General features: G+C 38.2%; 1 protein-coding gene and 1 pseudogene across 8 annotated transcripts in view; one reads left to right on the plus strand and one right to left on the minus strand.

Moving 5' to 3' along the window:
* Window positions 1–24,673, plus strand: part of MKLN1 (muskelin 1) — a 391,857-nt gene that overhangs the window by 198,085 nt on the left and 169,099 nt on the right. For 3 of the 8 annotated variants that reach the window (XM_024990569.2, XM_024990570.2, XM_059885487.1), the window contains exon 2: window positions 16,694–16,783. In XM_024990569.2, the coding sequence (XP_024846337.1) occupies window positions 16,694–16,783 (90 nt within the window). 8 annotated transcript variants of the gene reach the window in all.
* On the minus strand, window positions 24,245–24,564 carry LOC132345175 (ragulator complex protein LAMTOR5-like; annotated as a pseudogene).

Here is a 24,673-nt window from a genome sequence, read left to right on the forward strand (position 1 = left end):
GAAGGGAAAGGCTACCCATACCCACTCCAGTATTCTGGCCTAGAGAATTCCATGGACTCTGTAGTCCATGGGGTCGCAAAGAGTAGGACACGACTGAGTGACTTTCACTTTCAGAGCTTTCCCAGATCATGTCCAACTTTAATAGTCTTTGCTTTTGGTAGAAAGAGACCCTTCTTAGCTTTGAAATATATTCTGAAGGGGCTAAATGTTTAATTTCAGAAAAGATTGATGACTCAGCCTTCTGAGATACTCAGCAAATGAGAACTATTTTTTATATGAATGTCTCAGCAGTTTTTTTGTTTGTTTGTTTGTTTTGTTTTAGGGAGGACATCACATAAATTAGCTTTCCAAGTTGATTTTTTGGCTAGTCAGAGTTTCCTATCTTACCGTTCTATATAGGAAGGTTTCTTTATTTCATTACCGTTCTCTTTTCCCCATGGTTGCTGCATTTCTTTGTGTAGACTGTGTAGGTAGGTATATGTTCCCAATGTGCTTTGAGGTAACTACTTTATATCAGACATTTTCAAGTGCTTGGTAATAATAAACAGAGTTGAGTTTTGCTCTGGGTAATGGTAAACAGATGACCTACCATTTACTAGACTGTTGACTTCCTATAATTCTCAACAGTGAGTCTTTGAAGTGTCGTGTAGGTGTTGATTTGCATATACACACTGAGGCCAATAAGTATAACGGCTTAATCAAGGTCATTTATGAAGTAAGCATTGGAGCTGAGTTTAGAATCCACATCTTTGTAAATTCAGTCATATTGTCTACATGACTTGATTAGAGCATGTTAACAATGTGAGACAATTGAGGTTTTTGTCCGTGAAAGTGAAATTGTTATATGTTCAAATTACACTTAAGTGCTGTGAAACTGATCTGTCATTTTCTCCATCTTTTTATCTATTAAAATGGGAGAGATCATTTTAGTTTTTTTTCTCATACTTTAGGTCCGATTTTGATTTTATTTATCAGTTGACTCTTCTTTCCTATGTTATCAACAACTCAGTTCCTACTCTTACCCCTCATTCAGTGCCCATCAGACTAATTTTCACTAATCTTTAAAAAAAACTTTGCTTTAACCCCGTTTCTCTCATTTATCTGCTTCACAGCCAGATGACATTGTGTTAGTTATTGATTGCTTCCTAACAAATTGGCATGAATTTAGCAGCTTCAAACAGTATTTATTATTTCATAGTTTATAGGATCAAGATTTCAGGAATAGCTTATATGAACCCTCTGTTTCATGTGTTTTATATGGCTACTAAGTCAAAGTGTTGACCAGAGCTGGGGTTTCATCGGTTGTCTTGAGTGGGGAAGAATCTGCTCCCAAGCTCCTGTGTGATTTTTTCGGCAGATTTCATTTTCTTGAGAACTGTTGGCCAGAGGCTGTCCTCTTCAACATGGTATTCTGTTTCATCAAAGCCAGCAGAGAGTGGGAAGAGTATGCTAACAGATGAAAGTCACACTTTTCTGTAGCCTAGTCCCAGAAATGATACCTCAATACTTTTGCTGTGTATTCTGTTGGTTAGATGCAAGTTACTAGGGATTGAAGCCATCTTTGGATTTCCCTGCTAGAGGCAATTTTTATTAAAACCACAATGCCATTATTTTGTGCTCAGTCCTGTCCGACTTTTTGCGACCCCATGGACTGTAGCTTCCAGACTGCTCTGTCCATGGGATTTTCCAGGCAAGAATTCTGGAGTGGGTTGCCATTTCCTCCTCCCAGGAGGGTTCCCAACCCAGAGATCAAACCCGTTTCTCCTGGATTGGTAGGCAGATTCTTTACCCCTTGAGCCACCTGGGAAGCCGCCATTATTTTACTTAATGGATTTAGCAGTAGTTCTTTAGTAATGTCTGATACCTGGCCCATATTTTTCTGTCTGTTAAAAAATGCCTTCTTATAGTTTATCTGAGTTAGGATCCAAACACTTTGTATTTGTTGTTATAGCCTTTTAAAATTATTTTCAAGAGTAATCTTAACTATTCTTACTAGTCTCTTATCTTTTTTTTTCATCCATTGATTTGTTGAAGAAGTTTGTCATTTATCCCGAAAAGGCTCCTACTTTCTGAATTTGTCCAGTTGCTTCTTTATAGTAACATTTGACTAATTCCTCTGTCATACTTTGTGTAAACTGGAAGTTTTACGGAAAGACTTGTGTACCTTGTGTCACTTTCAGAGACACAAAGTCTGGGGGTGATAGCTTGGTCCCTTTATTGTAGAGTTTTCCATCCACCTTTCATTAATGGTTTTAATCTCCAGTGATAACTTTAGTGAAGTAGCTTATTCTAACAATGGTTATCAATATCGGATTTTTCTGATTCTAACATTCCTTTCACATTTATTACCTGAATTTTTGTATACAGTTCTCCCTAATGCTCTGAAATAGTTTTATTGGAAAAGCAAGGTAAATGCTTAATTTCTTTTAATGACCAGTTTTCAGAGTAAGGAGTTGATATAATACCTCCAGGTGTCTGATTTTTTTAAAGCATTTATGTACCTTAGATTTTTATGTATTCATTGTATATTTAAACATTTCTGTAGTTATTCTTTTTGGTGCCGCATTGGTCCATCCTTGGCAGATGGGAGCCCCTTCAGGCTGGCCACTCCTGTGTTCCTGTGACACAGTCTCATTAATCTGTATTTTCTTGCTTTTCAGTGTGGCAGAGTGTCCTTTGTTTATCATGCTCTGATGAGGGAATGGTGCTTAGAGCTCACAGTTGGAAACTAGAAACATTTGTTACTGGATTGTCATTTCTTTTAGATTGTTTTAGGGGACATAGCTAGGAATTTTTTTTTTTTTTTTAAAGGAAAAAAAAAGTATCTTGAGTTCATACTGCTGTTTCCAATTCAGATTTGATTTATGGGATTGTAATTTATGTAATTTTACAATTCTGTTGTTTTTTCTTATGTTATCTTTACTTTGTTGAGTCTTTCAATCTATAAATACCGTATATCTTTCCATTTATTTAGGTTGCTTTTAATTCTTTCATTAGCTTTTTGTAATTTTTAGGGCAGAGAGCTTCCTTACATACTTTTTATATTTATATTTATTTCCTTTGAAACCATTGTAAATAGTTTTGTGGTTTAATTTTGGGCTCCGCTTGTTCATTGTTAGACTGTAGAGATGCAGCTGACCGCTGTGTGTTTATCTTGTATCCTGTGGCATCGCTGAGCTCACTGAAGTTCTAGGAAGTTGTTTTTGTTGGTCGTTTGTTTTCGGTAAATTCCTTGGGATTTTCCATGTGACAGATCATGCCATCTACAAATAAGGAAAGTTTCATTTTTCCCTTTCTGAAAGTTGTGTTTCTTCTTGGTTGAATTGTCAGGTTTTATTTCTTCTGGCTTTTGAATTATATATAGGGGATGTTCTCAGTGTCAGGTTGTAATGGATTTACATGTTTTCTTCCTAGTACTTACATGTTTTTATATTTTGTTTTCTTATCCATTTGAAATTTAACCTGTATGCAGAGTGAGATACAAATCTAATCATATTGTTTCTAAATGACTGTCCAGTTATTTTGTCACTTGGGAATTTTGTATTCTCCCTACTGACTTGTGGTGCTACCTTAATCATTTATTGACTTTTCTGAATTTTTATTTTGATAATTTCTCTTTTGTTCTAAAATGTCTATTTGCGTATAAAATCCTCCACTGTTTTAATCACAGATTTCATGACCTGCCTCACCCCAACCCTTCACCCCCCCGTCATATCTGCTTTAACATCTGGTAAGGTCTTCCCTTTTTGGACCTTTTTTTTCAGGGTTTTGAGACTGGCTTAATTTTTATATAAACTTTATTAACTGTGAATTATATCACCTGAGTTATATTAAAAATTTTTTATTGGAGTGTATTTGCAGTGTTGTGTTCATTTCAGGTGTACAGCAAAGTGAATCAGTCATACATATACATATATCCACTCTTTTTTATTTTTTAGATTCTTTTCCCATTATAGGCCACTAGAGAGTATTGAGTAGAGTTGCCTGTGCTATAGCAGCTTCTTATTAGTTATCTATTTTATGTATTTGTTATTAGTCAATCACTAAGTCATGTCAGACTCTTTGCAACCCCAAGCACGCCAGCCTTCCCTATCCTTCATTATCTCCTGGAGTTTGTTCAAATTAGTGAATTGGTGTTGAGTTGGTTCACTATCTAACCATTTCATCCTCTGCTGCCCCCCTTCTCCTTTTGCCTTCAATCTTTTCCAGCATCAGGGTCTCTTCCAGTGAGTCAGCTCTTAGCATCAGGTGGCCAAAGTACTGGAGCTTCAGCATCAGTCTTTCCAGTAAATCTCAGAGTTGATTTCCTTTAGGATTGACTGATTTAATCTCTTTACAGTCCAAGGAGCTTCCAAGTCTTCTTTAGCACTACAGTTCAAAAGCATCAATTCTTCTGCACTCAGCCTTCTTTATGGTCCAACTCTTAAACCTATACATGACTACTGGAAGTACCATTGCTTTGATTATACAGTCCTTTGTCAGCAAGATTATGCCTTTGCTTTTTAATACTTTGTGACTTTGTGTAGGTTTGACATAGCTTTCCTTTCAAGGAGCAAGCGTCTTTTAATTTCATGGCTGCAATGGCCGTCTGCAGTGATTTTGGAGCCCAAGGGAAAAAAAAATCTGTCACAGCTTCCATTTTTTCCTCTTCTATTAAATATTTGTCATGAAGTGATAGCACCGGATGCCATGATTTTAGTTTTTTGAGTGTTGAGTTTTAAGCTAATATTTTCCACCCTTTTCTTTCACCCTCATCAAGAGATTCTTTTATTCCTCTTCACTTTCTGCCTTTAGAGTGGTATCATCTGCATATCTGAGGTTGTTGATAATTCTCTGACAATCTTAATTCCAGCTTCTGATTTGTATACATAGTAGGGTGATTTTATATATAGTGGGGTGTATATGTCAATCCCAATCTCCCCCTCACCCCCAGATAACTATGTTTGTTTTGTACATCCATGACTTACTTCTGATTTAAGGTTTATTTGTATTCTTTTTTTTTTAGATTCCATGTGTGACCAGTATCTTATGATATTTGTATCTGACTTTCTTCACTCAGTGTGACAGTCTCTGGATCCATCCATGTCACTGTAAATGGCATTATTTTGTTCTTTGTTATGACTAATATTCTGCCGTGTATATGTACGACATCTTCTTTATCTATTCCTGTCTCATTGGACATGTAGGTTTGAAGTCCAAGGAACTCTCAAGAGTCTTCTTCAGCACTGCAGTTCAAAAGCATCAATTCTTCTGCACTCAGCCTTCTTTATGGTACAACTCCTAAGTCTGTACATGACTACTGGAAGTACCATTGCTTTGATTATACAGTCCTTTGTCAGCAAGGTTATGCCTTTGCTTTTTAATACTTGGTGACTTTGTTTAGGTTGCTTTGTTTAGGTTGCTTCCATGTCTTGGCGTCCCTGGTGGCTCAACTGGTAAAGAGCATGCCTGCCAATGCAGGAGACACAAGAGATGTCTTGTGTTCGAGACATTAGGTTCCATCCCTGCATTGGGAAGATCCCCTGGAGGAGGAAATGGCAACCCACTTCAGTATTCTTGCCTGGAAATCCCATGGATGAAAGAGCCTGGCAGGCTATAGTGCATGGGGTCACAGAACTGGGCAGTACTGAGTCTGTGCACACAAACATGTCTTGGCTATTGTAACTTGTGCTGCAGTGAACATCGGGGTGCATATATCTTTTCACATTATGGTTTTCTCTGGGTATATGCCCAGGAGTGGGATTTCTTTTTTTTTTTTTTTTTTTTTAATTTTATTTTATTTTTAAACTTTACATAATTGTATTAGTTTTGCCAAATATTAAAATGAATCCATCACAGGTATACATGTGCTTCCCATCCTGAACCCTCCTCCCTCCTCCCTCCCCATACCATCCCTCTGGGTCGTCCCCATGCACTAGCCCCAAGCATCCAGTATCGTGCATTGAACCTGGACTGGTGTCTCGTTTCATACATGATATTTTACATGTTTCAATGCCATTCTCCCAAATCTTCCCACCCTCTCCCTCTCCCACAGAGTCCATAAGATTGTTCCATACATCAGTGTCTCTTTTGCTGTCTTGTACACAGGGTTATTGTTATCATCTTTCTAAATTCCATATATATGCGTTAGTATACTGTATTGGTGTTTTTCCTTCTGGCTTACTTCACTCTGTATAATAGGCTCCAGTTTCATCCACCTCATTAGAACTGATTCAAATGAATTCTTTTTAATGGCTGAGTAATACTCCATTGTGTATATGTACCACAGCTTTCTTATCCATTCATCTGCTGACGGACATCTAGGTTGCTTCCATGTCCTGGCTATTATAAACAGTGCTGCGATGAACATTGGGGTACACGTGTCTCTTTCCCTTCTGGTTTCCTCAGTGTGTATGCCCAGCAGTGGGATTGCTGGATCATAAGGCAGTTCTATTTCCAGTTTTTTAAGGAATCTCCACACTGTTCTCCATAGTGGCTGTACTAGTTTGCATTCCCACCAACAGTGTACGAGGGTTCCCTTTTCCAGGAGTGGGATTTCTGGGTCACATGGTAGTTCTCTATTTTCAGTTTTTTAAGGCACCTCCATACTTTTCTCTCTAATGGTTGTGCCAATTTACATTCCCACCATCAGTGCTGGAGGATTCCCTTTTCTCCACACCATCTCCAGCATTTATTGTTTGTAGACTTTTTGATGGTGGCCATTCTGATCTGTGTGAGGTCCTACCTCCTTATAGTTTTGATTTGCATTTCTCTAATAATTAGTGATGTTGAGCATCTTTTCATGTGCTTTTTGGCCATCTGTATGTTGTCTTTGGAGAGATGTCTGTTAAGATCTTCTGCCCATTAAAAAAATTTTTTTTAATATTGAACTGCATGTATCACCTTTATTATCTAGTTTCAGAAAAAAACTTGTTCTTATTTTTGAGTATAATTAAACTATAAATTAATGTAGAGAGAATTGACATCTTTATGATGATGAGTCCTTCTCCATGAGGACACAGTATGCCTTTAAGTTTATTTTAGGCTTACTTTATGTGCCTTTTGCATGTTCAGTCACTTGGTTGAATCTGACTCTTTGCGACCCTATGGACCGTAGCTCACCAGGCTCCTCTGTCCATGGAATTTTCCAGGCAAGAATACTGAAGTGGGTTGCCATTTTCTCCTCCAAGGGATCATCTGGAGCCAGGGATTGAACCCAAGTCTCCTGCATTGGCAGGTGGATTTTTTACCACTGAGTCACCTGGGAAGCACCCATATGTGCCTTTTAGAATTTTTAAAATTTTTCATACATTTTTAAGTGTAGTATTTTATTTTATTGCTGTTGTAAGTGGATTTTTTCCCATTATATGTTCTAGCTGCTTTTTGCTTTTAAGTTTCAAGGCTTCTGAGACTTTTTGTATTTTAATTTGATATATATATTTAAAAACTAAATAGTATTTTTTTCCATTGATTCTTTGGTGATTTCTAGTATGTAATCTTGTCTGCAAACAAGTAGTTTTTTATTTTCCTTTCTAATATGTATGCTGTAATTGCTTTGCCTTTTTTTTTTTTTTAAAGTAAATTATAGACTTTATCTTTTGGAGCAGTTTTAGATTTATAGACATATGAAGCAGATAGTACAAATATACTCCCCAGCATTTTTTACCGTTATTAATTATATAACTCACATTAAATTACATATTGTACTTAGTCACTCAGTCGTGTACGACACTTTGTGACCCAGTGGACCGCAAGCCCGCCAGGCTTCTCTGTCCATAGAATTCTCCAGGCAAGAATACTAGAGTGGGTTGCCATACCCTCCTCCAGTGGATCGTCCCAACCTAGGGATCAAACCCAGGTCTCCCACGTTGTAGGCGGATTCTTTACTGTCTGAGCCATGAGGGAAACCCAAATTACATATTATATTGGTTTATTACAGTTAATGATCCAGCATTGATACATAATTATTACTGTTATCTTCAGATTTCCTTAGTTTTTACCTAATATTCTTTTTCTATTCCAAGATCTCATGCAGGATTATATTTAATTGTCATGTCTCTTAGGCTTGACTGGACAATTTCTCAGACAGACTTTCTTTGTTTTTGATGACTTTTATAGTTTGAGGAGGACTGGTCAGGTAAATTGCAGGGTGCCCCTTTCTTTGAGTTTGTGTGATTTTTTTTTTTTTTTTTCCTTCTCATGATTAAGATGAGTTATGGTGTTTTGGAAGAAAAAGCAAAGAGGTAAAGTTCCATTTTCATCACTTTATGCACATTCTCTTATCATGATTTTTCATTATTGATTTTGACTTTGATTAACCTGGTTGAGATAGTGTTTGTCAGGTTTCTCTACTGTAAAGTTATTTCTTTTTCTTCTTTCCACACAGTAGTCTTTGGGAGGAAATTACTACATGCAGCCCACTGTACTGCCCACACATACAGTGGGGAATTATGCTTTCCTCCTTTAGGGTAGATTTTCTACATAATTTATTCAGAATTCTGCATGGGAGATTACCTTCTGCCCATTTATTAATTTATTCAGTAATTTATATCACTTTGTACGGAGAAGGCAATGGCACCCCACTCCAGTACTCTTGCCTGGAAAATCCCATGGACGGAGGAGCCTGGTAGGCTGCAGTCCATGGGGTTGCTGAGGGTTGGACTTGACTTTCACTTTTCACTTTCATGCATTGGAGAAGGAAATGGCAACCCACTCCAGTGTTCTTGCCTGGAGAATCCCAGGGATGAGGGAGCCTGGTGGGCTGCCGTCTATGGGGTCACACAGAGTCGGACACGACTGAAGTGACTGAGCAGTAGCAGCAGTACTTAACGTGTACTTACTTTATTCTTTGGGTTATAATCTAATATTAGTTTGTTGCTCAAATTGTTTCAGATTTGGCTATTGGAAGCTTTTTTATTTGGCTCCTGTGCCCTTTGGACATAACCCGCATCAACAGATTTTTTTTTTTAAACACTTCTTTACTTTCTGGTACCACAACATGCTCCAGACTCATGTATTTCCTGCCCCATTTCTTCATGGAGCCCTAGTTCCTTTTATTGGAAGATGGTATCAGAAACTAAGGTTTGGGTGTTAGGTATGCTCCTTGCTTCTGGGGTGTTGTTTATTTTAGTAACTCTCAACTGACAAAGTGAAGAAATAAATTGATGTATAGTAACTTGTGTATAGGCACATACCTGTAAATATTTCTATATGTAACCATTAGTAATTATATTAAACATTGGTTCCTACCCATATTGCCTACTCTAATCCATTACCACATGGGTAATTCCAGATTCCTCCCCTTGCTGATCTGTACATTTCCACCTCAGCAGTTAGAAACCTGGCCCTAACCATTCGCCAAGCATCTTAATTGTTCAGTTCCAGTATACATGTATAGCAGTATCAGAATTGTTTATCTGTACCCTGCAGAAATCAACCTTATTAACTAGAGTACAGCACTCAAGTACAGTCCCTTCTGCCTTTAGTCCTATATAGTCCTTTAATTTATTTACATAGTTACTTAAGTCGGTACCTTTTCCCCATTGCCTTCAGTGGGGTTGTTTCATACATTTGTGATACAGTTAGATTCTCTTGTCACAGTTTGCATTTTTTTTTGTGAAAGCCTCTGCTGCTGCTGCTCCTCCTGAGTCGCTTCAGTCATGTCCGACTCTTTGCGACCCCATAGATGGCAGCCCACCAGGCTTCCCTGTCCCGGGGATTCTCCAGGCAAGAACACTGGAGTGGGTTGCCATTTCCTTCTCCAATGCATGGAAGTGAAAAGTGAAAGTGAAGTCGCTCAGTTGTGTCCGACTCTAGCGACCCCATGGACTGCAGCCTCTAACTTCCTAATTTTTTAAACTTGCATGCGTTAGGGGCTTCCCAGGTGGCGATAGTGGTAAAGAACCTGCCTGCCAATGCAGGAAACATAAGAGATGTTGGTTTCATCCCTGGGTTGGGAAGATACCCTGGAGGACGAAATGGCAACTGACTCCCAGTACTCTTGCTGGGAAAATCCCATGGACGGAGGATCTTGGCGGACTACAGTCCATAGGGTCGCAAAGAGTCGGACACGACTGAAGTGACGGAGCATGCATGCATGAGTTAAGGTTTACTCTTAATGTAGAGTGACAAATGTATCATGTTGTATATCCACCCGTATAGAACCTTACAGAGTAGTTTCACCCCCTCGTAAAAAGCCTTTGTGCTTCACCTGTTCATCCCTTCCCTTCTCCCACCAAACCTGTGGCAAACTGATCTTTTTACTGTATAAAGTTTTTTGTATTTTCCAAGTTTTCCTATAATTTTTAAAGTTAGCAGCATTCATTTAAGATTCCTTCATTTCTCTTCATGGCTTGATGGCTCATTTCTTTTTACTTAAGAATAATACTCCAAAAAAAAAAAAAAAGAATAATACTCCATTGTATGGATATACTGTGGGTTGTTTATCCTTTTAACTATTGAAGGACATATTGATTGCTTTCAAGTTTCGGCAGTTACGAGCAAAAGCTGCTATAATCATTCCTGTGAAGTTTGGCCTTAGACATTCGTTTTTAAACTTGTTTGGGTAAATACCTAGCAGTGTGGTCACGCTGCCAGTGGTATTCCCACCAGCTGTGGGAATTCAAGCCTCAGTGCTCTTTGGTACTATCAGCTTTTTTTCATTTGAGCCATCCTAATAGATGAGTGATGATAACTCATTACTGTTTTGATTTGTAATTCTCTAATATATGAAATACCAGTAACCTCAGATGACACCACCCTTTGGCAGAAAGCAAAGAGGAACTAAAGAGCCTCTTGATGAAAGTGAAAGAGGAGGGTTAAAAAGCTGGCTTAAAACTCCACATTCAGAAAACTGATATCATGACATCTGGTCCCATCACTAATAGGTGTGTGTTTCGGAAAAGTGAGGGAGTTTATTTTCTTGGGCTCCAAAATCACTGCAGATGGTGACTGCAGCCATGAAATTAAAAGATGCTTGCTCCTTGGAAGAAAAACTATGGCCAATTTAGACAGCATATTAAACAGCAGAGACACTGCTTTGCTGACAATGGTCCATCTAGTCAAAGCTATGGTTTTTTTAGTAGTCGTGTATGGATGTGAGAGTTGGACCGTAAAGAAGACTGAGTGCCAAAAAATTGATGCTTTCGAGTTGTGGTGCTAGAGAAGATTCTTGAGAGTCCCTTGGAGAGCAGGGAAATCAAACCAGTCAATCCTAAAAGAAATCAACCCTGAACCTTCATTGGAAAGTACTGACGCTGAAGCTCCAATACTTTTGCCACCTGATGTGAAGAGCTGACTCACTGGAAAAGACCCTGATCTGGGAAAGAGTGAAAGCAGGAGGAGAAGGGGATGATAGAGGATTAGGTGGTTAGATGGCATCACCAACTCAACAGACATGAGTTTGAGCACTCTTCGGGTGTTGGTGAAGGACAGGGAAGCCTGGCATGCTGCAGGCTTGGCGTTGCAGCATGGGGTTGCGAAGAGTTGGACACGACTGAGCTAAACTGAATGATATGTGATGTTGACATCTTTTCATATGTTTAGTTTTCATCCTTATACAGATGTGTATGCACATCTTTTGTCTGTTTTTAAATTGGGTGGGTTGTTTTCTTATTTTTGAATTTTAGGAGTTCTTTTGTAGATTTTGGATACAGACCTTTATCATATAAGTGTTTTTCAAATATTTTTTTCCCATCAGTGGCCTGTGTATTTCTCTTAACAGTGTCTTGCAGAGCAGAAGTTTTTAATTTTAATAAAGTCCAATTTAATCAGTTTTTTTCTTTAATGGATGTGCTTTTGGTGTTTAAAGTCATTGTCAAACCCAGGCCACATGTTTTTCGCCTATAATATCTCATAGGGGTTTTATAGTTTTGTGTTTCACATTTAGGTCTGAGATTAATTTTGAGTTAAGTTTTGTGAAAAGTGTGTGGTGGTCTTCTTCTTTTTTTTTTTTTTTTTACTATGTGAATGCCCAGTTGTTACAGCACCTTTTGTTGAAAGGATTATCTTTTCTCCATTGAATTGCCTTTGCACTTTTGTTAAAATTGATTATCTAATTGGTTTCATTTCTGAACTCTATTCTTTTCCATTGACCTGTATGTCTTCTTTCACCATTACCATGCTGTCTTTCTTACTATAAGTAAGTGAGTCTTGAAGGCAGGTAATGTTATTCCTCAACTTTGTGTTTTTTTAGTGTTGTGTTGGCTACCCTGGGTCTTTTGTCTTTCCATATGAATTTTAGAATCAGTTTGTTAATATCCACAAAATAGTTTTCTGGGATTTGTTTGGGATTGGGTTCAGTGTACAGATCAAGTTGGGAAAAACTAGTATCTTAACAATATTGAGGCCTATATCCATGAACATAGAATATCTCTATTAATTATTTAGATTTTCTTTGATTTCTTTCATTAGAGCTTATAGTTTTCCTTATATACATCTTATATATATATGACTTAGTCTTTAAGTATTTTGTTTTTTAAGTGCTAATATAAATGGTATTGTGCTTTTACTTTTATTTCATTTTTAAAAATTTGTTTATTTTTGGCTGTGCTGGGTCTTCCTTGCTCTGTGCAGGCCTTCTTTAGTTGTGGTGAGCAGGAGCTCCTCTGTTGCAGCACAGACCCCTCGTTGTGGAGGCTTTTCCTGTTGCAGAGCACAGGCTGCAGCAGTTGCAGCACGTAGGCTCAGGAGTTGTGGCTTGCAGTGTGTTTTTACTGTTAAATTCCATTTTATTGCTAGGATGTAGGAAAGCAGTTGACTTTTGTGTATTAACTTTCTGTCCTGCAACCTTGCTAACCTTGCTGTAATTGTCTGTTAGTTCTAGGAGGGTTTTTTTTGTTGTTGTTGTTGTTGATTCTTTGGGATTTTCTTTCTTTTTTGTCAATCTGTGTACTTTGTATTTCCTTTTTTAGTTTTATTGCATTAGCTAGAACTTCCAGTATGATGTTGAATAGGAATGCTTTGTTCCTGATGTTAAGGAGAAACATACAACTTCTTACCTTTATGTTAGCTATAGGTGTTTTGAGGTGTGTTCGTTATCAATTTGATGAAGGTCCTTTCTACTTGTTTGCTGAGATTTTTCATTGTGAATGCATGTTGGATTTCTTGAAGTGCTTTCTCTGCATGTATTGATAGATGATTCTTCTTTTGCTTGTTGGTATGATGAATTTCATTAATTGATTTTTGAATGTTGAACTACTCTTGCATATGTGGAATAAATACCATTTGATTGTTGTATGTAATTAGTTTTACACATTGTTAGATTTGATTTGCTGATATTGTGTTGAGAATTTTTGTATCTGTATTCATAAGATGGGCTGGAATTTTTCTTTCTTGTAATGTCATTATCTGGTTTTGGTATTTGAATAATGCTGGCCTCATACAGAGTTAGGAAGTTTTCACTTTGCTTTTAGTTTCTGGAAGAAATTTCAGAGAAGTGATACCATAACTTTCTTTAAATATCTGTTAGAATTCACCAGTGAAACCATCTGGGCCTGTTGCTTTCATTTTTGGAGGATTATTAGTTATTGATTTAATTTCATTAATAGCTATCAGCTTATTCAGAAGATGTTTCTCCTTGGGAAGCTTCTCTGGTGGCTCAGACGGTAAAGAATCTGCCTGTAATACAGGAGACCTGAGTTTGATCCCGGGTCGTGAAAATCCCCTGGAGAAGGAAATGGCTACCCACATCAGTATTCTTGCCTGGAGAATCCCATGGACAGAGGAGCTTGTCCATGGTCACAAAGAGTCAGATAAGACTGAGCGACTAACACATTTCTCCTTGAATATTGGTAGTTTGTGCCTTTTAAGGAATTGGTCCGTTCCATCTCTTAGAATGTTGTAGAAATAGAGTAGTGTATAATATTTATTTTAGTAAGCTTTTAGTATCCAAGTGATCAGTAATGATGACCTTTCTTTCATATCTGATATTAGAAATTTGTGTTTCTCTGTTTTTTTTCTTGATTGCATTAGCTAGAAAGTTGTCAATGTTACTGTTTTTTCAAATAGCCAGCTTTTAGTTTTATGGATTTTTTTTTTTATCTTTTTCATTTCCTGTTTTCAGTTTCATGGATTTTTGCTTTTTATTGTTTATCTTCTCTGTTTGCTTTATACTTAAATTGTTCTTCTTTCTGTAGTTTCCTAAAGTGGAAGCTTTGGCAATTGATTTTAGATCCATCTTCTGATATGTGCATTCAGTACTATATTCAGTGCTTCACTTTGGCTGTCACCCAAATTTTGATGTTTTGATGTTTTGATTCAATATAATTTTAAATTTATATTGTGACTTGACCTTTGCATTATTTAGAAGAGTATTGTTTACCCCAAATATTTTGGGATTGTCCACTCTTTCTGTTACTGATAAAATTTAATTCTACTGATTAAGTGTAATTAAGTTTAATTCCATTGTGGCCTGAGAGCATACTTTGAATAATTTTCTGTTCTTCTACACTTATTAATATGTATTTTATGGTGTATCTTGGTCAATATCCCAATGTGAGTTTGAGGAGAATGTGTATTCTGCTGTGTTGAATAAAATACTCTATAAATGTTAATTAGACCCAGTTGATTGATGCTGTTCAGTTCAACTGTATTCTTGCTGAGTTTCTGCCTCCTGGATCTGTCAGTTACTGATAGAGAGATGTTGATGTCTTCAGTTATAATACTGGATTTGTCTTTTTTCCCCCTGCAATTCTGTCATTTTTTCCCTCAAGTATTTTGACACTTTTTGGGGGGGAGGGGGGTACAGATATCTTAAAGATTGCTACATCTTTTTGGAGAATTTGACACTTTTCATTATGTAATGCCCTTCTTTATCTATCCCTGATGATTTTCATTGTTCTTAAATCTTTTGCCTGATAGAAATACAACGTCAGCTTTCTTTTGAAAGCATGGTTTACTTTTCATCTACCTGTGTCTCTATGGTGTGTTTCTTGTGTGTGCGTGTTCAGTCGTGTTTGACTCTTTCTGACCCCATGGACTGGTCCGCCAGGCTCCTTTGTCCATGGAATTTTCCGGGCAAGAATACTGGAGTGGGTTGCTATTTCCTGTTGCAGGAATCTTCCTGACCCAGGGATCAAACCTGCATCTCTTGGTGTCTCCTGCATTGCTAGGCAGATTCTTTACCATTGTGCCACCAGGTAAGCCCATAGAGTTTCTTATAGGCAGTATATTCAGATCTTGTTCTTTAGTCCACTCTGACAGTCTCTATCTTCTAATTGTTTGATTAAGATCATTCACATTTAAATTGATTATTAAATTGATTATTATTTTCTATTCTTTGCACTTGTTCTTTAGTCTTCTTCCTTTTGCTTTTTTCTCTGCCTTCTGTGATTTGAAATGAATATTGAATGTGCTTTTATTTTCTCTCCACTTAGCATGTCAATTATACTTCTTTTAAATATGTTTTTAGTGGTTGTCCCAGAGTTTGCATTGGTATATTTACAACTAATTTAATCCAGCTTTAAATGACATGGGCTTTCCTGGCGGCTCAGTGGTAAATAATGTGACTGCCAATGCAGAAGATGTGGGTTTGATCTCTAGTCTGGGAAGATCTGCTAGAGAAGGAAATGGCAACCCTCTCCAGTATTCTTGCCTGGAAAACCCCTGGCAGAGGAGCCTGTGCAGAGTCAGACACGACTGAGTTACTGAACAACAATAATGATGCTTCATGGATAGGTAGTTCAAGTACCTTACATTAATACCAAAATATTTCTAATTCCTCCCTCCCTTATGACATTGCTGTCATTCACTTTGCTTTTCTGTACGTTCTAATCACCCCATACGTTACTGCTTTTATTTCTTTGAACCAGGTATCTATTACTCAGTTAGGAATAAGACAATACAAGTTTTTTATGTTAGCTTCTTATAGTCCTTTTCTGTCCTTCTTTGTGTTGATCCAGGTATCTGACCTATATTATTTTCCTTCAAACAAATTACTTACCATTAATGCAAGGCAGATTCTAGTGGTGGTAGGTTTTCTCAGTTTTTGTTTTGAGTGCACATGTGCTAAGTCACTTCAGTCAGCCCGACTCTGCTGTCCTGTGGACCGTTGCCTGCCAGGCTCTGTCCGTGGGCTTCTCCAGGCGACACTGGACTGAGTTGCTATTCCTTCCTCCAGGGGATCTTCCCCACCCAGGGATCCAACTCACGTTGCTTTTGTCTCCTTCATTGGCAGGTAGTTCTTTACCACTAGCGCCATCTGGGAAGTTTTAGCACGTTATTTATTTTTCCGTCACATTTAAGAGATTTCATTTGTTTCTGTTTCATTGGATACAGAATTTTAGGTTGGTGGTTTTTTTCTTCTTTCAACACTTCTAAGTATTTCATTCTACACTTTCTTGATTGTATGTATGGTTTCTGGTAGGAAACCTGACACCATTCTTATGCTTGTTCTTATGTAGGTAAGGAGTTTTCCCATTGATTACGCTCAGATTTTCTTTTTATTTGATTTTCTACAGTTTGAATATGATAATGCCTCTGTGTAGATGTTTTTGCATATATCCTGCTTGTGTCTGAACCTCCTGGATCTGTGGTTTCTTGTTGTCATTAATTTTGGAAAATTTCCAGTCATTATCACTTCATATATTTTTTCCACTCCTTATTCTCTTTTTTCTCCTTCTCTTATTGCAATTATGCATATATTATAGCTTTTGTAGTTTTCTCACAGTTCCTTGAAATTCTTTTCCTTAATTTTTTTTTTTTTTTTCTCTTTCAGTGTGGGAACTGTCTGCTGGCTTAACTTCAAGCTTCCTGATTCTTTCCTTGATACATTACCCATCTATCTTGCATTAGCGCTCTTAAGATGGTAATCGTAATTATTTCAAATTCCCTATCTAATAATTCCAGAATCCACATCTGAGTCTGATTTTGATGCTTGCTTTGTCTCTTCAGACTGTGCTTTTTCTTGTCTTTTAGCGTGCTGAAGTTTTTTGTTGGAAGGATCTAGGATGTATTAGATAGTAGGAACTGAAGTAATTAGGCTTTTTGTTTGAAGTTTTATGTTCATCATGTTAGAAGTTGGGCTGTTAGTGTTTGATGTAGCCCTAGGTGGCAGAGGCTTCATTCTTCTCTAGTGTTCATATTTTCTCTGTCTCTTTTGTTTTTTTTCTTTTTGGGGAAGTGGGTAGGTGGCAGAGTTGTTCCCTAAGGTCTTAAATAGTTTGTGTCTTGAAGCTCTCAGTTGTAGTCTCCTGTAATTATACATTACCCCTGTTGTGGTGGCTAGATATGAAGGAAGGGAAGCATTCTTTTATCTTATGATTAAATCCCAGTTTTTACTGGGTCTGAGTCCCTGTACTCTTACTTTGCAAAGTGTTTTTTAGCCTTTATTTTTCTCCCCAAACGTGAGAAAGGAAAGCTAGAGGGGGCTGGAATCGACTCTTTACGAAGAACACTCGGTCAATATTTTTAAATGGTTGCTTTTCCTCTACTCTGTTTCAGGCAGGGTTTTTTTTCTCTCAACTAACTTCTTTTACTGGAAGTAAAACTCACAGAAGTATGCGAGATCCCTAAAACTATGCCCCCAGAATTTCTGTCAAACGAGTCCACTTTCAGTCTCTAGAAATTTATCAAAATGACCTTGTAATTTTTCCTATCAATTATTGGCTCCAGTGGCTTCTGCTTCAGATAAGGTGATCTCAGCTGTGATTATCTGTCTTTTGCTCTTCTCTCCAGATTACAGGGTGTTTGTTCCCCAGTGACCTCAGCTTTTTGAGGGATCTAAAGAAAGTTGTTGATTTTCACCTTGTTCAGCTTTTATCTTCTCTCAATTAAGACTGAGAGAAAGCCTAAGCTCTTAACATTTTGGAGCTGAATCTGGAAGTCCTTTTGCTTTCCTTTTTAAAATCGTATTAGCTAATCCCTTCATTAGTAAATGTTTGTATAGATTTCCTTTCTGGAAACAATTGTACCTACCTAGTGTTTTTTGATAGTTGGGTTCTGATAACTTTTTTTTTTTCTTCTAGGGAAATTTCTCTGTTTCAGCTTTCTGTATCTACTAGGGTCAGTTGGTACATTTTTTCCCACAGAGAGTTGTACATTTCATCCAGGTTTTCAAATTTATCTTTGTAGACTTGCAAAATAGCTGTGTAATTCTTAAAATAGTCTCTGCCTAGCAGGTTTTTTTTTTTTTTTTTTTTTAAATTTTGCTGGCTGTTTTTCTCTGTTTACTTGTTCCAGATATTAAATTTTTAGTTTATATTGACACAGTTATTAAATTTTGAGTTTCTGGTGTACTATAGAGAGCTGCACTATTCAATGTGATAATTACTAGATTATTTTGTTGTTGTTTAGTTGCGTAGTCATGTCTGACTCTTTTGTGACCTCATGGACTGTAGCGCACCAGGCTCCTCTGTCCATGGATTTCCCAGGCAGTAATACTGGAGTGGGTTACCATTTCCTTCTCCAGGGGATCTTCCCCACCCAGGGATGGAACCCCTGTGTCCTGCATTAGCAGGGAAATTGTATCACTGAGCCACCAGATTTTGTTGCTGTTCAGTTGCTAAGTCACGTCCAACTCTTCACAACCCCATATGGCTCCTCTTTCACTTTCATCAAGAGACTCTAGTTCCTCTTCACTTTCTGCCATTAGGGTGGTATCTTTGGCCTATCTGAGGTTAATAACTCGACCAGAGTCAATGAGGTTATCTGAGGTTAATGACTCCATGTGTAGGAATACAAATTGAATTTTAGAATTCAGTGATGGGGTCACACAGAGTCAGACACGACTGAAGTGACTTAGCAGCAGCAGCAGTCTCACATTAGGCATATTTTAAGTATTCAGTAGCCACATGTGTCTAGCAGCGATTGTATTGGTCAGTGCAGATACAGAATATTTTTATCATCACAGAAAGTTCTCTTGGATGGTATTGCTGTATTATCTGTCACACTACTCTATTAGCATTATTTTGTAGAAATTTTGCAGTTTGCTTTGTATTTCTCCTTTGACCTAATAATTTTTAATATAATTTTTTTATTCACTTGGAGAGATGTTTTAGATTTTGGTGTTTTTTGAAAAAATTTGTTAGTAATGGCACCCCACTCCAGTGCTCTTGCCTGGAAAATCCCATGGAGGAGGAGCCTGGTGGGCTGCAGTCCATGGGGTCGCTAAGAGTCGGACACAACTGAGCGACTTAACTTCCCTTTTCACTTTCATGCATTGGACGAGGAAATGGTAACCCACTCCAGTGTTCTTGCCTGGAGAATCCCAGGGACGGGGGAGCCTGGTGGGCTGCCGTCTATGGGGTCGCAAAGAGTCGGACACAACTGAAGCCACTTAGGAGCAGCAGCAGCATTACTTGGTATTATAAACTATAGTATTTTATTATAAAGTACTCTTTTATTTTTGCTTAAGGCTTAGTAGTTCCTCTTGTCTGAAATTAAATTTGAACCTTGCTTTATTATTATTTCATTTGCTTGGTCTGTTTTTGCTGTTCCTTTAAAATGTAATGTTTTATTTATGTCTTTTGTATATGTGATAGGATTGGATTTTTGCCTTGCTACCTCATCTTAAAAAATGTGTTTAAGGCCATTTATGTTTACTGACATGTTTGATGTCAATTCTGCTCTAATATTTTGTGGGATATTTTACATAAACTTGTAGAATCTTTCACTATGTTGTCTTTTTTCTTTGATCTTTCTCTTCTTAAAACAGGTTTCTTTAGGCATTTAGGATGGCTTGTGATTTTGTTTTTTAGTTTCCTTCAATCTAGTGTCTCCCTGAGGAAATTAGCTGGGGACCTCTTCCTCCTCCTCTCTCTCCCAGTATCTAATTGTAAACGATGATCTTTCCTTCTAAGAGTTAGTATTTGTGAGGCAGTTAATAAGTCTATTCTGACTTCTGCTTGTTCCCTCCATTCTTCTCCCATTTTTGATGGATCCGTTCTTTCTACTTTGTTGTAGAACATATTTATATACTGTTACGTTGTCGTTGTCTTCATCGTTAGTTTCAGTTCTTTAGTTCAGTGCCTTTAATTCTTGTGATCAGATTTTACTGTGAGCTTTTCAGGTTATTTCTTGATTATGTTTAGTTTGTTTTTTAGTTGCAGGAAAGACTCAGGAAACTTTATATGTTGTTGACCATCTATGCTTGTAAACACGAAGGACAGTTTATATATGAAATCCCAGGCTCACATTTTTTTGTGTGTGCTTGGATATTTTACAACTTTTTGTTTCATTTTATTTGTGTACAAAACATAGCTGTTTTGAAGTTCCTTGAAACAATAATCTTCTTTTTCTTGTAAGATACTTGATCTTTCTACCTGAATGTTTAAAGTCTTTAAAGTCTAATAGTTTATACTAGGAATATTCTCAGTTGAATTTCTCTACTATATCATGTATCCTTTATAATGTGGATTCAAGTTTATTTTAGGAAAATTTGCTTCTAGCACAGTTTGAAATACCTGTCTGGTTCCAATTACATATTTATTGGACTGTCTACTTACTGTTGCTTTCTATTTTTTGTGTGTCGTTATTTTTCGGTTCAGTTCAGTTGCTCAGTCATGTCTGACTCTTTGTGACCCCACGGACTGCAGCACGCCAGGCTTCCCTGTCCATCACCAACTCCCCGAGCTTACTGAGACTCAAGTCCATCGAGTCAGTGATGCCATCCAACCATCTCATCCTCTGTCATCCCCTTCTCCTCCCACCTTCAGTATTTCTCAGCATCAGGGTCTTTTCTAGTGACTTGGTTCTTCCCATCAGGTGGCCAAAGTATTGGAGTTTCAGCTTCAGCATCAGTCCTTCCAATGAATATTCAGGACCGATTTCCTTTAGGATGGACTGGTTGGATCTCCCTGCTGTCCAAGGGACTCTCAAGAGTCTTCTTCAACACCATAGTTCAAAAGCATCAGTTCTTTGGCGCTCAGCTTTCTTTATAGTCCAGCTCTCACATCCATACATAACTACTGCAAAAACGATAGCTTTGACTAGATGGACCTTTGTTGGCAAAGTAATGTCTCTCCTTTTTAATATGCTGTCTAGGTTGGTCATAGCCTTTCTTTCAAGGAGCAAGTGTCTTTTAATTGCATGGCTGCAGTCACCATCTGCAGTGATTTTTGGAGCCCCCCCAAAATAAAGTCTCTTACTGTTTCCATTGTTTCCCTATCTATTTGCCATGAAGTGATGGGACCAGATGCCATGATCTTAGTTTTCTGTATGTTGTGTTTTAAGCCAACTTTTTCACTCTCTCCTCTTTCATTTTCATCAAGAGGCTCTTTAGTTCCTCTTTGATTGCTTCCATAAGGGTGGTGTCATCTGCATATCTGAGGTTATTATCCCTGCAATCTTGATTCCAGGTCTGCTTCATTCAGTCCAGCATTTCTCATGATGTACACTGCATATAAGTTAAATAAGCAAAGTGACAATATACAGCCTTGACATACTCCTTTCCCAACTTGGACCCAGTCTGTTGTTTCATGTCCAGTTCTAACTGTTGTTTCCTGACCTGCATATAGATTTCCCAGGAGGCAAGTCAGGTGGTCTGGTATTTCCATCTCTTTCAGAATTTTCCACAGTTTGTTGTGATCCACACAGTCAAAGGCTTTGGCGTAGTCAATAAAACAGAAGTAGATGTTTTTCTGGAACTCTCTTGCTTTTTCAGTGATCCAGCGGATGTTGGCAATTTGATCTCTGGTTCCTCTGCCTTTTCTAAATCCACCTTGAACATCTGGATGTTCACAGTTCACGTACTGTTTAAACCTCACTTGGAGAAGTTTGAGCTTTACTTTGCTAGCATGTGAAATGAGTGCAGTTGTGTGGTAGTGTGAACATTCTTTGGTGTGGCCTTCCTTTGGGATTGGAATGAAAACTGATCTTTTCCAGTCCTGTGGCCACGGCTGAGTTTTCCAACTTTGCTGTCATATTGAGTGCAGCACTTTCACAGCATCATCTTTCAGGATTTGAAATAGCTCAACTGGAATTCCATCACCTCCACTAGCTTTGTTCATAGTGATGCTTTCTAAGGTCGACTTGACTTCACATTCCAGGATGTCTGGCTCTAGGTAAATGATCACACCATCATGATTATCTTGGTCATGAAGATCTTTTTTGTACAGTTCTTCTGTGTATTCTTGCCACCTCTTAATATCTTCTGCTTCTGTTAGGTCCATACCATTTCTGTCCTTTATCAAGCCCATCTTTGCATGAAATGTTCCCTTGGTATCTCTAATTTTCTTGAAGAGATCTCTTCTTTCCCATTCTGTTGTTTTCCTTTATTTCTTTGCATTGATCACTGAGGAAGGCTTTCTTCTCTCTCCTTGCTGTTCCTTGGAACTCTGCATTCAGATGGATGTATCTTTCCTTTTCTGTTTGCCTTTTGCTTCTCTTCTTTTCTCAGCTATTTGTAAGGCCTCCTCAGACAGCCGTTCTGCTTTTTTGCATTTCTTTTTCTTGGGGATGGTCTTGATCCCTGCCTCCTGTCAGTGTCATGGACCTCCATCCATAGTTCTTCAGGCACTCTGTCTTTCAGATCTAATGCCTTGAATCTTATTTGTCACTTCCACTGTATAATTGTAAGGGATTTGATTTAGGTCATACCTGAATTGTCTAGTGGTTTTCTCTACTTTCTTCAATTTCAGTCTGAATTTGGCAATAAGGAATTCATGATCTGAGCCACAGTCAGATCCTGGTCTTGTTTTTGCTGACTGTATAGAGCTTCTCTATCTTTGGTTGCAAAGAATATAATCAATCTAATTTTATTATTGACCATCTTGTGTAGAGTCTTCTCCTGTGTTTTTGGAAGAGGGTGTTTGCTATGGCCAGTGTGTTCTCTTGGCAAAACTCTATTAGCCTTTGCCCTGCTTCATTCTGTATTCCAAGGCCAAATTTGCCTGTTACTCCACGTGTTTCTTGACTTCTGCTTTTGCATTGTAGTCCCCTAAAATGCAAAGGACATATTTTTGGGGTGTTCTAGAAGATCTTGTAGGTCTGCATAAAACCATTCAGCTTCAGGTTCTTCAGCATTACTGGTTGGGGCATAGCCTTGGATTACTGTGATATTGAATGGTTTGCCTTGGAAGTGAACAGAGATCCGTCTGTCATTTTTGAGATTGCTTCAGATTGTGTTTCGGACTCTTGTTGACTATGATGGCTCTGCCATTTCTTCTAAGGGATGCTTGGCCACCGTAGTAGATATAATGGTCATCTGAGTTAAATTCACCCATTCCAGTCCATTTTAGTTTGCTGATTCCTAAAATGTCGATGTTCACTCTTGCCATCTCCTGTTTGACCACTTCCAATTTGCCTTGATTCATGGACCTAAATTCCAGGTTCCTATGCAATATTGCTCTTTACAGCATCGGACTTTACTTCCATCACCAGTCACATCCACAGCTGGGTATTGTTTTTGCTTTGGCTCCATCCCTTCATTCTTTCTGGAGTTATTTCTCCACTGATCTCCAGAAGTATATTGGGCACCTACTGACCTGGGGAGTTCATCTTTCAGTGACCTATCTTTTTGCCTTTCCATACTGTTCATGGGGTTCTCCAGGCACGAATACTGAAGTTGTCTGCTGTTCCCTTCTCCAGTGGACCGCGTTTTGTCAGAACTCTCCACCACGACTCGTCTGTCTTGGGTGGTTTCATTGAGTTAGACAAGGCTTTGGTCTATGTGATCAGATTGGTTAGTGGGACTGTGGTTTTCAGTCTGTCTGCCCTCTGATGGAGAAGGATAAGAGGCTTATGGAAGCTTCCTGATGGGAGAGACTGACTGAGAGGGAAACTGGGTCTTGTTCTGATGGGCGGGGCTTTGCTCAGTAAATCTTTAATCTGGTTTTGTAATCTGTATTTTCTTTATTGGGTGTTTTTGGGCAGGGTTGGGGGAGGGGGGTACATTCCTTTTTGTGTGTGTTTTAGTTGAGATACAGTTGGCATACATTATATTAGTTTCAGGTGTGCAACGTAATGTTTGATATACTGCATAATGGTTACCACGTTAACAATTTAGTCTAATTATTTGTAATTTAGTCTGTTTTCAGAAAGAAATCTTTTGTGAGTCTTTTTTCCCCTCCAACCTGGTTTATTAAGCATAACGTAATTATGTATACAAGGTGACCTAAACCTGCTGCTTCAAAACATGTGATACTTTTTAACTACTTTCTTGATAAGTTAGTCCACAGAATGTCAAAAAGCAGCTCACTCTAAAATTAATAGAAAAGTGCCCAATGCATATTACATGAATGGTCTAATTATTGGAATTCTAATAGTTCTATAAGATAATTAGCATCAGGTAGGACTGAGTTTCTGTGACAGGCTGCTGAAGAAGTGATACAAGATGTCAAGAGGCCATTTTGTGCACTGTTACCGTGATGCCATCGTGTTTCTGGATCATAATGTTCCCATTATCTGGTTCTAGATACACCAGAGGAGTATCAGTGGGGTCTGGGCTTACCTTAGCTGCTTGCTGGGCTAGAACTGATAGCACCCGAGCATGCTCATCTGATCGGATTCCGTGGCAGCCCATATTGAGTCTGTGTGAATCTGCACAGGACTCCAGCAGTGGGTGGATTCTTCAGTACGTCTTCCAGGCGCTGCTGTCGGGCAGCTGCCATCCCCCCACGGGTTGCCTGCTTCTTCGCTGCCAGTGTTCCATTTGTGAGTCTTAATAGCTCTTCATATTGTCTAATATTTCTGAAATGTCATAATTTTGCTTACTGCTTAATAAAGCTTCAGCTATTTTCTTAATTTCTTTTAGTTCATG

The sequence above is a fragment of the Bos taurus genome, chromosome 4 (genome assembly GCF_002263795.3).
Source record: "Bos taurus isolate L1 Dominette 01449 registration number 42190680 breed Hereford chromosome 4, ARS-UCD2.0, whole genome shotgun sequence".
Taxonomy (NCBI): Eukaryota; Metazoa; Chordata; class Mammalia; order Artiodactyla; family Bovidae; genus Bos; species Bos taurus.